At 45.1% G+C, this 14,078-nt stretch overlaps 1 protein-coding gene across 1 annotated transcript in view; it reads left to right on the plus strand.

The window, feature by feature from the left end:
- LOC147241356 (cadherin-12-like) overlaps nt 1–14,078 on the plus strand; it is a 123,738-nt gene that overhangs the window by 40,675 nt on the left and 68,985 nt on the right. The window contains exon 2 of the mRNA XM_086191098.1: nt 5,173–5,599. Within this exon, the coding sequence (XP_086047224.1) occupies nt 5,354–5,599 (246 nt within the window). The 5' untranslated portion in view covers nt 5,173–5,353. The remainder of the gene's footprint in view (nt 1–5,172; nt 5,600–14,078) is intronic.

A 14,078-nucleotide genomic window follows, 5' to 3' on the forward strand; every position in this document is an offset into this window, starting at 1 on the left:
GCGTTTGCTGTGAACAAAATATTCGTGTTTTGTCACCTGTCACTGTGCAGACTGTAGCTCAGCTGTTTCACTGACATCTGTGGAACTTGTGCCACATGAAGTTTTTGTGTTGAAAGTACGACATGCAGACCAGTGTGAGATCTGTTAGCGATATTCAAGCTCAGAGGCAGCAGGGTTTCTTCATGCAGTAGTGAACTAACGCAGTTTCTGTAAATACAATGCTTTTAGCACCAGAGAGCAGAGCCTCCGTGCTCACGACAGCATTCATCACCTCCCAGCTACCAGAGTTCAGGACCCTGGAACGCATCGCCCCATGTATTCTTCACCTTCCACTGATTAAATCTTGCAAGTTTTAAAGCGTTAAAAAGGTTCAAACAAGCACAAACCTATCTGAAACCTCCGTGCAAAACAAAAGAATGACTCATGTCTCTCCTCCACTCCAGAAGTTGATGCCTACTTATTTATCTGTCTCGACAGCCGTGATGACCAGGGAGGTTCTGGGGGAGGGGGAGGTTCTGGGGGGGGGGGTCTCTGGTGGGGGGAGCCATATGTTCTCTGATAACTGAAGGTGATGTGTGAGAATCCCGTCAAGCCAACACGTGGCGTTATCTGACGTAGACACGCTGGGTCAGGGCTCGCAAACCGAAGGCCGGCACATGCTAATGAACTCGCCTCATCAAATATGCATGGAGGCCTCTTTGGACTGCAGAGGCGTGATTCTTGCAGGAATTATTGGAACAGTCATTTTCCATTATGTCGATACTAAATGAGGAGTGACCTGCGAGGAGCGGCATGTCAGAGCCGTGTCAAAATAGTTCCTGCCAATTTTGCACATAGAACTTTGCAGATGGGTTTTGACTTTAAAGATAATGTGGTGACAGAGAGAATAAATGGATCTGGGTGCACAGTCTAACCTCGCTGCAGTCTGAAGCCGATGTTCCAAGTCTGTATAATTAATCAATGACAATAATGTCAATGAGGGCTTCGGTTATGAAATTAGAGGCTGCACGTCTCGCATTACTGTACATCTCCTACATTAGGAGGGAGAGAGGAGCACTAACGCAGGTGTGGGAGCCATTAGCTCCACTCCTCCTTCCAGACGTTTGTCTTTCTCTGCTCTTGTTTTCACCACAATTAAGAGGCAGCTAACAAGACAGAGAACCGAATGCTCCACTGTTGGCTGATTGCAAACAAGACTCCAACAGCACCGTGCAAGAGCTGTTTAACTCTTAACAAATTATCCCGGTTCTGTAAAATTTGATTTTCACTTTAATCCTTTTAATAGCAAGAAGGTGCCACCTTCCAGCAGCAGGAGTGATTATGACTGCAGGAATGAGGGAAATTAATGACTAATAAATTGAGTAGAAATGTGCTTTTCTGGCAAAACGACTAGTCACTCCTCTCAAGGGCTGGCCAATGTGATACTGAAATTTCAATATTTGCCGAGATGTCATCTTAGATTTTGGTAAATTGTTGTCTTAGTCTGGTTTTAAAGGCAGTATTCTGGTAAAATCCGACGGACGGACTGTTGTTACCGTCCCGCATTTGACATCTAATCACTTGATCCCTCAATTATCACATTGCAAGCCATTTATCTAAAGTTTCCATAAATCAATATTGTGTGAAGGACCCACCAGTCGACCCCACATCAGTATTGAAGTATTTCCTACAAAGAAATATTGTGATATTTGGTTTTGCTGCTTAAGCCTGTTGGGAGCCGTTGGGTCATTATTTAAAGGTAAACAGGCTAAGGGTTGGGTGAGTCTCTGAGGCGTTCAGTGACACGCAGAAAACTGAGAATGTGAAATGTCCTTAAATGTGGCGCATCAAAATGACGTTGGTGAGAGTGGGTGACCGCTGCTGTAACAGCTGGTCACCGCTCACTGGTTAGCAGTTAGCTTCTCCCTCATCCTGTCACAGCACTTCCATTTACTCAGTTGTAGTACCAAAGTGAGTACTTTATAGTACCTAAAGAGCAGAAGTTGGCAGGAATGTGTCTTTTGTTTATTTAGGGTATTTAAATAGCAAAGCATGCCATTTAAAAATCAAAGCTGCGAGCCTCTGAGCCAACGAGCTCATGTGTTTCCTCTGGATTCTGAAGCCTAGAAGGTTCTAAAATGAGGCACAAAAATAAGAAATCTTCAAGAGCATTTATCCTTCTGAACGTCACCACAGTCCCACAGAGCACTGATGAAACATTATTGATTAAATCTGTGTGTGTGTGTGTGTGTGTGTGTGTTTCAGTGGAAGTGATCATCTGGCTGCGAGCACTCTCATCTGTCCGGCCAGATTTCCCTCCATATTTTGGTGTTTATCTTTTTATCCTTCATCTTTTTTTTATTAAAATACATTACAGTCTACTGTATGAGGGTTTGATCTTCACTGCAGGCACACACACGCGCGCACGCACACATACACACGCGCGCGCACACACAGTAGTGAGCGCCATCAGTTGGACTGCATGCTGGCGTGTTAAAACACATTACCGTCATTTTCCTGACACTTTAGGAAACAAGGGGAAATGTTGTTGTAAGACCAGAAGACCACAATTTAATGGCCTTTTGTGTGTCTGGACACCCAAGATCCATCCCTGGAACAACGCGCGCGTGCGCGCGTGCGTGCGTGCGTGTCTGTGTGTGGGAGGGGCTCCTCCTGAAAACCAGGCTAGTGCTGCTGCTTGATCCTGACATCGTTTTGACGGACGTCGCTGACCGAGGACTTGACGCCTCGTGAAACCAGAGGAATGCGTCGGTGACTGAATGAGTGAGGAGAGGCTTGAGGAACCCTCGTTCCTCGCTTGTCCCGACAACACTCACTCGCGACACCCGCACGCAAAGTCGAGCTCTGTGAAAATGACAACGTGGTGACGTGCCGTCCGCGCTTCAGGCTCGCCGCCACTTCCTCTCCAACAAAAACAAAAAAAAAAACACAACAGAATGGAACAAAGGACAAATTATGCATAAATAGCGTGACTGCTCGATGGATTGTAGGCTCTTAATCTTTTTTGTCATGGAGCGTTTGCACGTCTGTCGAGTTACATTGTTCGGCGAGCCCGAGTATCTCCCGTGGCCGTCGGTTGTCATCTCTGTTGTGCCCGTCAGCGGCGTGACTCTGAGAGAAAGCACCATATATGAAAGGACTCAGGGAGGAAGGCTGCTCAGAACTGACGGCTCCTGCAGAACACACGTCCATTTGATGTATCAACTGTCATTGCAGCGTCTTGCGTCTTCACACGCTGATTTCTGCAAGTGTTTGACTAAAATTGCACGGTAGACTCTCGAACAAAAAGAAAAAAAAAAGTCCTGGCTCAAAAGTCTTGTCGTGTTGTGACATGTAAGTTTATTTGTCTCATTTCTAGTCAAAACAGACCAAATCATCGACCAGGTGTCATCTGAGTGTGGCGAGCAAGCTTCTCCTCGACCCTGCAGTCTTATTTCCAGGATTAATCTTGCTCACTCCATTTGCTGTTTATTTTACACCCTCTTCATTTATTTATTTCTTTGGCTCGTGAGAAGTAATCTGTCAATGAAGTGAGCCAAATTATTTCTTGAAGTAAGAAGATCGGGTCATAAAAACAAGCAATTCTGTCTGGCGGAGGAGATACTCGAGGTGATCCTGTCTCCTTCGACTAGAAATTAGACAAATATACTCAGCAAGGGTTTGTTTCGCAGTGTACTGGTTTTAAATCTCTTTTCATCACTCTGTGAATCAGAAAAAACTGTCAACAAGCACAAAAAAAAAAGACAACTAATTTTGGGATGTTTTTTTTCAGGATGAAATGTTCTATGAATCAGACTATGAGTGGGACGTAAACAAACCCCTGGGTGAAAGCCTTCAGAATCCGGCGTGTTTAGCGTCTGAGCTACCAGGGAGGAAAAACCTCCAGCGTGAGGTTATTCATCATCTCTCAGAAATAACGGTATCGTGTTATTTATGCTTGGGAATGTCAGAACTATTCATCACACAGTGGGCATCGAGCCTGCTATTAACGAACAACAAGGCATCAACGAGCCAGTAGTGCGAGTCCTGCAGCTCCTCTAATTATATCATAATAACGCTGAAGAACCACAGGAGAATTCTGAGGACGAAACCGAACGTGACGTCCTGCACGCGCTGCAGAAGCGCTGGGCTTTTGTCTGTCCTCCATCCCACAGGGCCAGACATGATGAGTCACATCATCGCTGCTGCTAAAGTTGAGTTACCGTTTTTGTTTCCACTCATTTTGTCAAAGCAACAAGTGGTTTGGACCAATCGGCGTCCCTTGAGGAGACGGGGCGGGGTTTAGGTCTGGCGCCTCCTTGAAAGGGTTCGATTAGGTTCAGCGTTCTTGACGGAGAGATTGAGGGACTGGATCAGATTGATTGAGTCTTCTATCATCAGGTGATTGTTCAATCAATCTCATTGGCTGAAACAAAACTGCATAAGAAAGAAATGGAACTCCAAACACGGACATGCAGCCCCTCCCACATGGGTTTCTCACTGCGTGTCAGAACAGCAGGACCAGCAGCTTGGCGAGCACAAGTCACTGCAACTTCACATGAACTTTAGCTTCACGTAAAACTCCGTCAATCATTGCAGTGATGCTAAAGCTAAGCTAGTCCCTGGCCGGCATGCACGCCACCTTTCAACGAATTAATTTACTTCTGACACCAGCGTCAAGTGTCACAGGTGAGGCGGAAACGCCATCGTCGACTCACTCTAGGAGGCGGAACGATGAGGCGTAGTGGCGGTGGCGTCAGTGTGACCTTCTGTTGTCAGGCAGACAAGAGCAGGCAGCGGCAGCAGCAGAAGCGCCTCCCTGGGATGAGTTAAAACCGCGGCTAAGCCTCCGCTGCGAGCTTTGCCGTCCAATCAGGCTCCTTTGAACGAATCTTCCACAGTTCACTCCCGGGTTCTCCTCTGACACAACGCCACTGAGGGATTTCATCCACAGAATGAAAGATGTTTCAGCTCTTGATAGGCGGGTGGTTGAGTTCTGTGGGAGACCCCTCAGATCCATCGGACCGTCAGGTTGAATGTGCTGCTGAGTGGACGGACGAGTCTCTGAAGGGAGTGTTGACACCCAGCAGCCTCTGTTCACCCTCACAGCAGAAACCAGAGAGCTTTTCTGGGTTGTTTCCAGATCTTTGAGCCTGAATGACTCCAGTTCTTTTGTTGTCTTCTCTCTTTCAGGTGATGATCTCCTTAAAACTCTGAGTGGGCTCCTGAGAACACTCCCTTTATTTGGGAGGGGGGTTCACCCACCAGACCCCACCTGGCCTATTCTCCTGCACCAGCCTCACCAGTTGTTTCAGCGTGGCTCAGCTCTCATCACTGGACTTTAACCGCGGGACCTGAACCTCACAGATCGCCAATGCTAACAAGGAACTGCCTGCTGCTGTTCCTTTGGTTTCTCGTCCAAGAAGGCTCCGTCTCTTCTCTCCATCTGCCTTCGTCAGCACTGGGACAGAGCAGGACGGGGAGGGGGCACGCCAGGAGCTCGGTGGGCCCGCTGAGGAATGGGGCAGCTGGATTTCAGCGGGTCAAGAGGGGCTGGGTGTGGAACCAGTTCTTTGTGCTGGAGGAATACATGGGGTCAGACCCGCAGTACGTGGGCAAGGTAAAAAAGAAAAAGTCTTATTTCTCTGGTTATTTATGGTTGAGGAGAAGTCATAAATCACGGGGTAAGGAGCTCGGGAGAAATTGAATCGCCGGTAAATGGAGGGAGCGAGAAAACGAGGGAGATGATATAGGAGAGGAGGAAGAGAAGAGAACAATAATGTCGGAGAAGTGTAAAGCTCCTCTGGATTCAATAAACCGCCGAATATAACAACACATGTAAATAAACAATGATGCGATGTTGTGGGGGGGGGGGGGCAATATTTAATTAATACAGATCCCCCTGGAACCTCCCAGACGATGACTCACATTAACAAATTAACCAAGTTTTAAAATTACAAGTTTTCCTGAATTCATGTTCAAATTTATGCAAATGAGGCATCATCTCGGAAAAGATTTTGAAATATAAGAGATTTGTTAACAAAAGACACGCCAGATTTGATTTTTTTTTTTTTTTAATTTGGGGGTTTTGGTGAATAGCTGATATTTGCTGATGTCAGCATAAAAATATTATGGGGGGGGGGGTATCCGCTGGTAACGTCCCCAGAATGATCTCACCTCTTAAGTTTTAATAGAAGTTTATCTTATGTTCGTTTATCCAGAGAGGTCACGCCCTTCTTTTTACTGGAAAAGCCACAACAAAAAACTATTGTACCAATGTGAACTGCTCTGGTTTTTAATTTTGATTAAAAATACTAATTTTATCTAATATTCACATTTTCTTCTTACTGGAGAGAAACCCATGGAAAGATTGTGAATTTGGGAAAACCAAAACATGTATAAACGGTCACAAATCAAATGAGTAAAACTGATACAGTACAGTATTATTGACATTATCATGCCTCCGTAAATAAAATATCAATAGAAATGAAAAGAATAACGATACCACGGAAGAGAACGTTTGTAAAAATGGGTTTTCAGGAGTCCCTGTTTCCGCTGCTCTTGCCCGATTGGTTTTCTCTCCGTTGTTCACACGGACGCCATTTTCATTTCATAATTCTCTTGCTGTAAAGATGTTTCTGTCTTGTTTTAGCATATAAACTGGTTCGGGTATGAAGGGGGGAAAAACAAATAAAAAAAAAGAAATCTATAATGGAGCTTTAGCACACCTCTCGGAGCAGGCCTGGCAGACACACCGGAGAGAATCGATGGCGTAGTAGCAACACATTTATAATACCGTCCTTGTAAAGCTGTCACAACATCATAGTTATGAGCCGCGATGCTGACAGCAATAAAAAGAGAGCAGAGAAAGCCAATAGCCTGAACTGGATTCAGAGCGAGATATAGACACACATCCCATCAGACACATTCTTCCCGTCACCCTTCAAACCTCAGCCAGCTCTGTTTTTTCGTGCAGGATTTTTTTTTTTTTTTTATCTCTTCTGTGGCTTAAGACATTCGTAAGTAAACTCTGAGGGGTTTAAGGCTAAAGTTGTAATTTGGCACTCCTAGCTGACATAGGATAATAGTACGACTGACTTATCTGCCCCAGCGCCACTGCAATCAGCCCTGACAAGCCATGCTGTTTGTGGAAGTCTCTGAGGCTACACACGGGGGTGGGGTGGGGAGGGAGGCCGCCGCACTCCTAAGTCACTTAATCCTTCGCTGCTGCACTGCTTCAAAATAATTGACTGATTCTGTGCCATATGAAAAGCACCGGGAGATGGGAGACTCGGACCTTTGTTGGGATAACCTTAAGGGAAAGGCGTGGGCTTCAAAATTGATTGTAGCTCCGGCAGGATAAAAGCTAAGGAGATAATGTCTGGAGACTGAGAGGGCGCGGTGTCAGCGACATGCCTTCCAAGGAGATATCAAGTACGATCAGATGGGTTTAGAGACGGGAACAATTTGGTTTCAAGAGACCACAATTAACTAAAACGGTCCATGAGCCCTGGTGCAATGAGGGCATACAGAAGACTTCAGCACAGGCTCATTGTGTTCACTTTACACCCCAAAAATGCCGGCGGGCCCAGGGCAGTGCTGCATATCAATCATCACTCATTCCTGCATAATTTACCATTTCTGACGGTTTCTTTCCACAGACCCAGCTCTGTATCAGCTTCGACCACATCAATGATATCACCCCAGCCTGCCCGTGTGCTACGTTACGCGTTATTTTACTTGTGTTTCAGCGAGAAGCCGTGCAACTGTCGCACCAGTGCGCATGCAAAGGCACGTTTGATGATTTCTGTCTCGCGGCTCGTCGTGCAGATGATGGAAAAACCTGCATTTACAACGGTGACAGTGCGTTGCCTGACCCGTCACAGACAGGTGTAACAGGGTTACTCGTTGAACCCAGCTCGGGTCTCGGGTCTAGAGCTGGAACCCTCCTGTCAGAGGCCAAGCTGAGGGGTTCAGGAAAGCGTTTTTTAAATGAATTAGCAGAATTTATTCAGCGGCAGCTTTGAGGACCAACTCCTGACCAAGTGGCACACGGTGGCTTGTGTTGACTTTGTGTATCCGATATTCAGCTTCTGTGCCTTCAAACATGAAGAACTTCAGTTGGCTCCGTTGGCTCTGCTGGCCGGCTTTCACCAAACTAGAAGGAAGGCTGGACTGTGGACTCCATCTTGGGTCAAATCCATTTTCCATCATGACAGGATGTGTCTTTTTCTTACATTGTTTTTCTTTTTTGTTTTCCGGAGCTCTTTATTCTCCAAGCTGCATCCGTGTGCTCTCCCTGGTGGAAGTGGGAGCTCTGCTTTCTCACTGCAAATTGCTATAAGTAGAACAAAGTGTCCTTTGAGCGCTGTTACCACTTTCTTGACGATTGCTTTCACCTCGAGGTACTCTGACTCTACTCCTCAAAAAAATGTGACACAATGAAGAAAGCTTCAAGTATTCACACTCATTCAGCCTCCACAGCACCTGAGATCTCAAACTGCTTACAATCAAACAGCACTTTGTTTTTCCCAAGTCTTCTTGTATAAATTAACAATTTATATTCCCTTCAGGCTGCCTATTAAAAGTCAATGATTCGAATCATCAAGCAATAAACTCCCCGACGAGTCATTGCTCTTATTTTTTTGCTTTGTCTTTTCCCAGATAAAGGTGTGATAGCTGGTGAAACAAGATTGAAACTTTACCAAACTTACGCCTAAGTTTGGAAGCTAGTGACTTCAGTTGAGTGAGCGTAATAACATCAACCCATTTACAGCCGGGCGCATTCCCTAAAATCAAATTGCGGCAGAAGACCTGCAGACACTGACTTTAATCTCTGTATGGGAGCGCAGCTGAAGGCATAAACATGATGTTGATGAAACAAAATGTGACACACGCGTCTGCATGTTTAAAATGAAGTGCGGTACATGGATTGAGTAGAGAAGTTTGACCTGTGGTGTTTCTGCTGTCTGAAACAATCAAGAGCGTTGCATCGAACGGGTCACTAACAACTGCAATTAATTAACTCCTGCCGTTAAAAAGGGAATTTGCATTTCCAATAAGTTAATTTTGTCAGCTGACAGCATTCAGACCGGAAGATGGACGTGAGAGGAGGAAAAGGGACGAGCGCTGATGATTGAGAGTCGGAACACTGGTGTTACGGATGAACTAGTTTGCCTATGAACTGTAGTTTTTCACCTGAATGCGCCGGTGGTTTGGAAAGATAACATTTAGCTGCCGCGGTGAATCTTTTTCATTTGCATTGTAGATTTGTGTCTGAAAGGAAGATAGCAAGATTTTAAGGAAAAACCCAGAGTCACACAAGAAGGTAGAGACCCTTCTCCCCTCTGTGCTGTATTCAAGAGTGGAGATCCACGCTAGTTAGCTTAGCACGGTGAATGGTAGTGAGTGTGACGCACGAGCATTGCTCTGGCAGAAGTCATCAGAGACACTGTTACCTTAAACCCTCTTCAGATGAGTTAATATTACGAGGGTTGTGCATAACACTGGCTATGAAGTAACGATTTAAAAAGAGAATTATGATATACAGTTGTGTCAGAATCAGACACATAGCCGGAACTACTTTCCTGACCAAGACTTAGTTGAAGTCAGAAAGGAATAGAAGTAGTTGTAGCGCTGTGTTGCTGGTTCTAAAAATACAATATCACATATATCAAACTATTTATTTCATTCTGAAAGTTTTGACCAACCCTAATAAAAGTGTATTTGACGGAGGTACACTAACACTTACGTCTTACCTCTCACTACCATTCATTGAGCTACTCTAACTAGCACAGGGGTCAGCTCCCAAATGCAGCTCTGGGGAGGACGGACAACAAACGTGCTCCCCAGAAAGTTGTCGTGTTCGTCTAACTGAACCTCCCATTTTCTGGACGACTGCATGTGGGATCGGTTAGAACAGCACAGACATAATCAGCTTAGAGAACTCAGAAGGCGATTCTGAGCCAGTTCACCGCCGAACGGCTGCACAAACAAGTCCTGAATGAACCGGCCCAAACGTGTCAACGGTGAGATCGTTTTTGCTGGATTCCATGTGGTCACAACAGATTATTCTTCAGGGTGCTTCAGCTCCATCTCACTTTTAACTCATCACCCATCGCAGTTCCATTTAATCCAAGTACATTAGAGTCCAGTCGGGGTTTTACCTACCATGGGAACGCTCTGGCCCACTGACCTACTGTTTGTTTTCCCAGCACCTTAAAGTCCTACAGGCACGTTCACGGGGGACATGGAACTGGAGCAGAGCAGCTCTGTTGAACTTGTTTTAATGGGTAACCGGGGGAAAAAGAAGTGACCAACAATGTTGTTGTGCTGCCTCTTGTCACATCTGACACAAAAATAGATATTCCTTCAATGTTAAACACTGGATTCTGTTCTTTTGCACAGTTCTGTCTCATGGGGACCCTGTCACTAGCAGGAGAACAGAACAGACGGGTGAAAAAAGGGATAAGATAGAGATAATTTGTGAAAGGGTAAATGTTCTTTGATGGAAGCTCATTTATGACCTGTCCACGGACACCGCTAGTTCCAGGATCTACAGTTTCATCAGCAACGTTCATCGCTTGTTACTTCCAGTATTCCATTTATTTTGGGGACAACCAGACACGTGCAACTGATCACATGACCTCCCAAGCAGAATCAGTGAATCAACCTGTGAGACCGTCAACAAACCCAGTAACACTCCAAACAAGCACATACGGTCATTTACTTAATATTCCTGCCTTAACAGATGCTTGTGCCAGTTAAAGTGGTTGTTAAGGTACTTAACTCGACTTACTTAATTATCTTCTTTGCTCCCTGAGGTGGAAATGAGGTCGCGACACCTCGATCCGGCGTGGCCACTGCTACTGTTCACCTGTGCTCACAGGCTCTTGCGGCTCATTCAAGGCCAGCTCATGGGTGTCGGAGGGAGCTGGAGGCATCTTTCCCAGGTTCACAATGTCACAAGAGCCTGGGTCAACAACTTTTGAAAACAGTGCTATGGTGCCATCTTTGCTCTTTCAGCTTGTTTTATTTCATTTTATTTATTTTGTTATCATTACGATTATCATTATTATTATTATTATTATTATTATCATTTTTGCTCTATCCTTTTCTTTTCTGGGGTGGGGGGTTAATTATTGAATCGGTGTTGCCGGAAAGCTGCTGCTAGACTGATTTTAACGAGAACTGATGCAAAAGCTCATTAAAATAGTATTCATAGAGGGATCACCTGACATCGCTTAAGTAACACTTCATCTAAAAAAAAAAAAGTATTTTGCTTTTCCAGTACTCACAAAAGGATGTCTAGAACTCACTAAGACCTTTTTTTTTAACCTCCTCCAGTCCTTCTTTTTGACTCCAGAATGCAGAAAGAGCCAGCCACGGTTTGTTAGCTTGAAGCTAATGCTGCTAGCTAAAGCAAACCTGTCCAGGAAGGCATCATCCTGTGTAACGCATGTCGTCTCTAGTCAGCTGTGTGCTTGGACGCTTTTGGACATTTTTGCTCCTGAGTTGGAGGCGATTGGGCCTCATTAGCTTCAAGCTAACTACTGTATACGCGGCTGACTCTTTCTGCATTCTGGAGTATCGAATGGAGAAGGAATGAAGGAGAGGAAAAAATGTCTGACCTCCTGATGTTGATTTGTGAGTATTTGAAAGTCAAAATATACTTTTGGGCTGAAGTATTACTTTGATAACACTGTTGACATCGATTGTGTCAGTTGCGTTTGCCGTTTGTGTAATTTGTTAAAGCTCTACTTTGCATTGTTGCTGCTGAAAAACTCTAAAAAGTCAATAATGGAAGATTTCAAATGAAATAGAATAAATTCTGATGTCAATACTGCAGTTAACAAGCTGCATAAACCAAGTGTAGATGAAGAAAAAGGTGCTCGTGACCATCTACATCCGTCATCAGGCTACTTTTCCGAATTTAAAGTCGTGTAACTCTAAAAGAACAATTACTATGCAGAGAGCAGTTGCAGTACACGACGTCTTGACATCGTCATCCTGCGCTGCTTTAAAAAAGAAGACACGGCCAATTATACTGTTATTTGAGACACAAAGGAGCCACAAGAACATATTGATTAGAAATCACCGCCAGCGTCAACATTTCACGTTTCATACGAGCCTCCGTGCAGGGAGACCTCTGACAATCTCCCGTTGACAACAACGACATTATTGCAGATTAGCAATTAAAGCCGGAGGGTTTAGGGGGTTAATGTAGCGACCCTGTGCCCCCCCAATTAGATAATGTGAAGCCCTTCCTTTGCTGAGTAGTGATTATCTGCAAGGAAAATCTGCCATTAGTGGCGTGGCTGTAGTATATCACCCCCCCCCCCCCTCCCCCCCCGCACTCTGCTAGCATCATGGCTCTCTCCATTGGAACATAATTGTCATTAATTGCTGTTTGCCTGGCTTTGTTTTGTTTTTTTAGTCATGTGACAATTCAGGATCCATTTTAAGGAGCCATGCCTGTCATTTCCATGCATCCTGACCATAATGGCCACTTACCAGCGGCGGAGGTGTGAGCAGACGCTACACCTCCATCAGCGGCGCCATTACTGCCACAAGATGTGGCGTTTCCTGGCTGGTATAATTATGCAGTGACAGTGTTTGCTGGGCATCATCGCTGTTGTAATGCCAGCTAATCGTGGTTAGTGCAGATCAGCCACTGGTCTGGTCTGGCGGGGGAGGGAGGAGGGGGAGGGGAGGGGGAGTCAGACCACTGAGAAATACCAGCAGCATCACTGGGACCACTTGTAAAAGTGTATGAAGGTTTTACTTAAAATGTCCTCTTTTCTTTGGAGCAACGCCTGCTTCATTGAAACGATGGCGTCCTCCATGTGTCACGTGATGGCCGTGTGTTTGTTTGCTCATTAAAATTACAGACAGGTTAAGTCACTGACTTGCAGAGTTGATCCGGATCCAGTTGTAGATCCTAGACCCTGAGGGCTGTGCCAGACCGCTGGCAGGATCTTAGCTAGTGGCTGTTTTTACCTGAACGTGTCATAAGACAGCATCATGGTTGAATCATGGCGCCGTGGATCAGAAAACCTGATGAGGAGGTGGGGACCTCAACCGCGTCAGCACGCTTCTGTATCGTAATAAGGGATAAGTTTTAGTGCGCGGCCTCAGGACACTCAGCCCCCGTTGTAATGTTTGCACGTTACGTAAAAAACGGCCCTGCTGAACATGTTAGCCTCTGTGGAGAGTTGTTTTCTACTGTTTGATTCTTTTTGTAATATTCAACGTTTAAGTTTTTGTTGTTGTTGTTGTTTTTTTAACACTTTTCATTATTTGAGGATGAAGTACTTTAATTTGTTGAAAACCCTGGTTTTAGTTTTTCTTTCCATTTCATTTTGGTTTAATTGTAATGTCTAATTTCCAAACCGTATCCCATTTTACACGTTTTCTCTCAACACATTCCGCGAACAAACAGCAGGAACAAGAAAACCTCACAATACCTGCTGCCTCTTTCTTAATATGAAGGTGAATTCTAGCTACAGGTGCCCAACACGAGAGTGTTTACGCTCTCAATTGGTACCAAATCAGACATAAATGAAATATTCCTCACGACTGCTGCTCAGAGTCATTGCAAGGTGCCATTACTGTTCCTTTATTCATCCTTTTAAGATGATTCATACTTGAACAACATTTTAAATCATTTCTCAGATAATGCCACAGTGCAAACAAACTTTTCAGATTAAATTTCCTCATCATGTGATCTGGACGCATCCTGCAGCTGTAGATTTTAATTTGTACAAGAGAGGGAAGCTCATGCAGCTGAAGAACGAGCGACCGGTGTACTTCAGGTCCTGAGTGCTTGTGTACCCCCCCCCCCCCCACACACACACACACACACACACACAGACACAGACCTACAGTGCAATGATTAGACGTGATGGCCCAGGAGCTCACGTCCGCAGCGCCGAGTGTCAGATCCATGGGAAAGAGACTGACTTGGTTTGTAATTAAGGATTTAAAATTCATTCATCACTCCGGCTGATTAACCAAGCTCAGCGGGCGGACATGCCACTCCGGCAGAAACAGCACTAAACGCACAGTGGTAGTCCCCGGATTATTCTTAAAACATCTTA

Source organism: Aulostomus chinensis, chromosome 21 (assembly GCF_037954235.1).
Source record: "Aulostomus chinensis isolate RoL2024-O1b breed Wild chromosome 21, RoL_Achi_v1.0, whole genome shotgun sequence".
Classification (NCBI taxonomy): domain Eukaryota; kingdom Metazoa; phylum Chordata; class Actinopteri; order Syngnathiformes; family Aulostomidae; genus Aulostomus; species Aulostomus chinensis.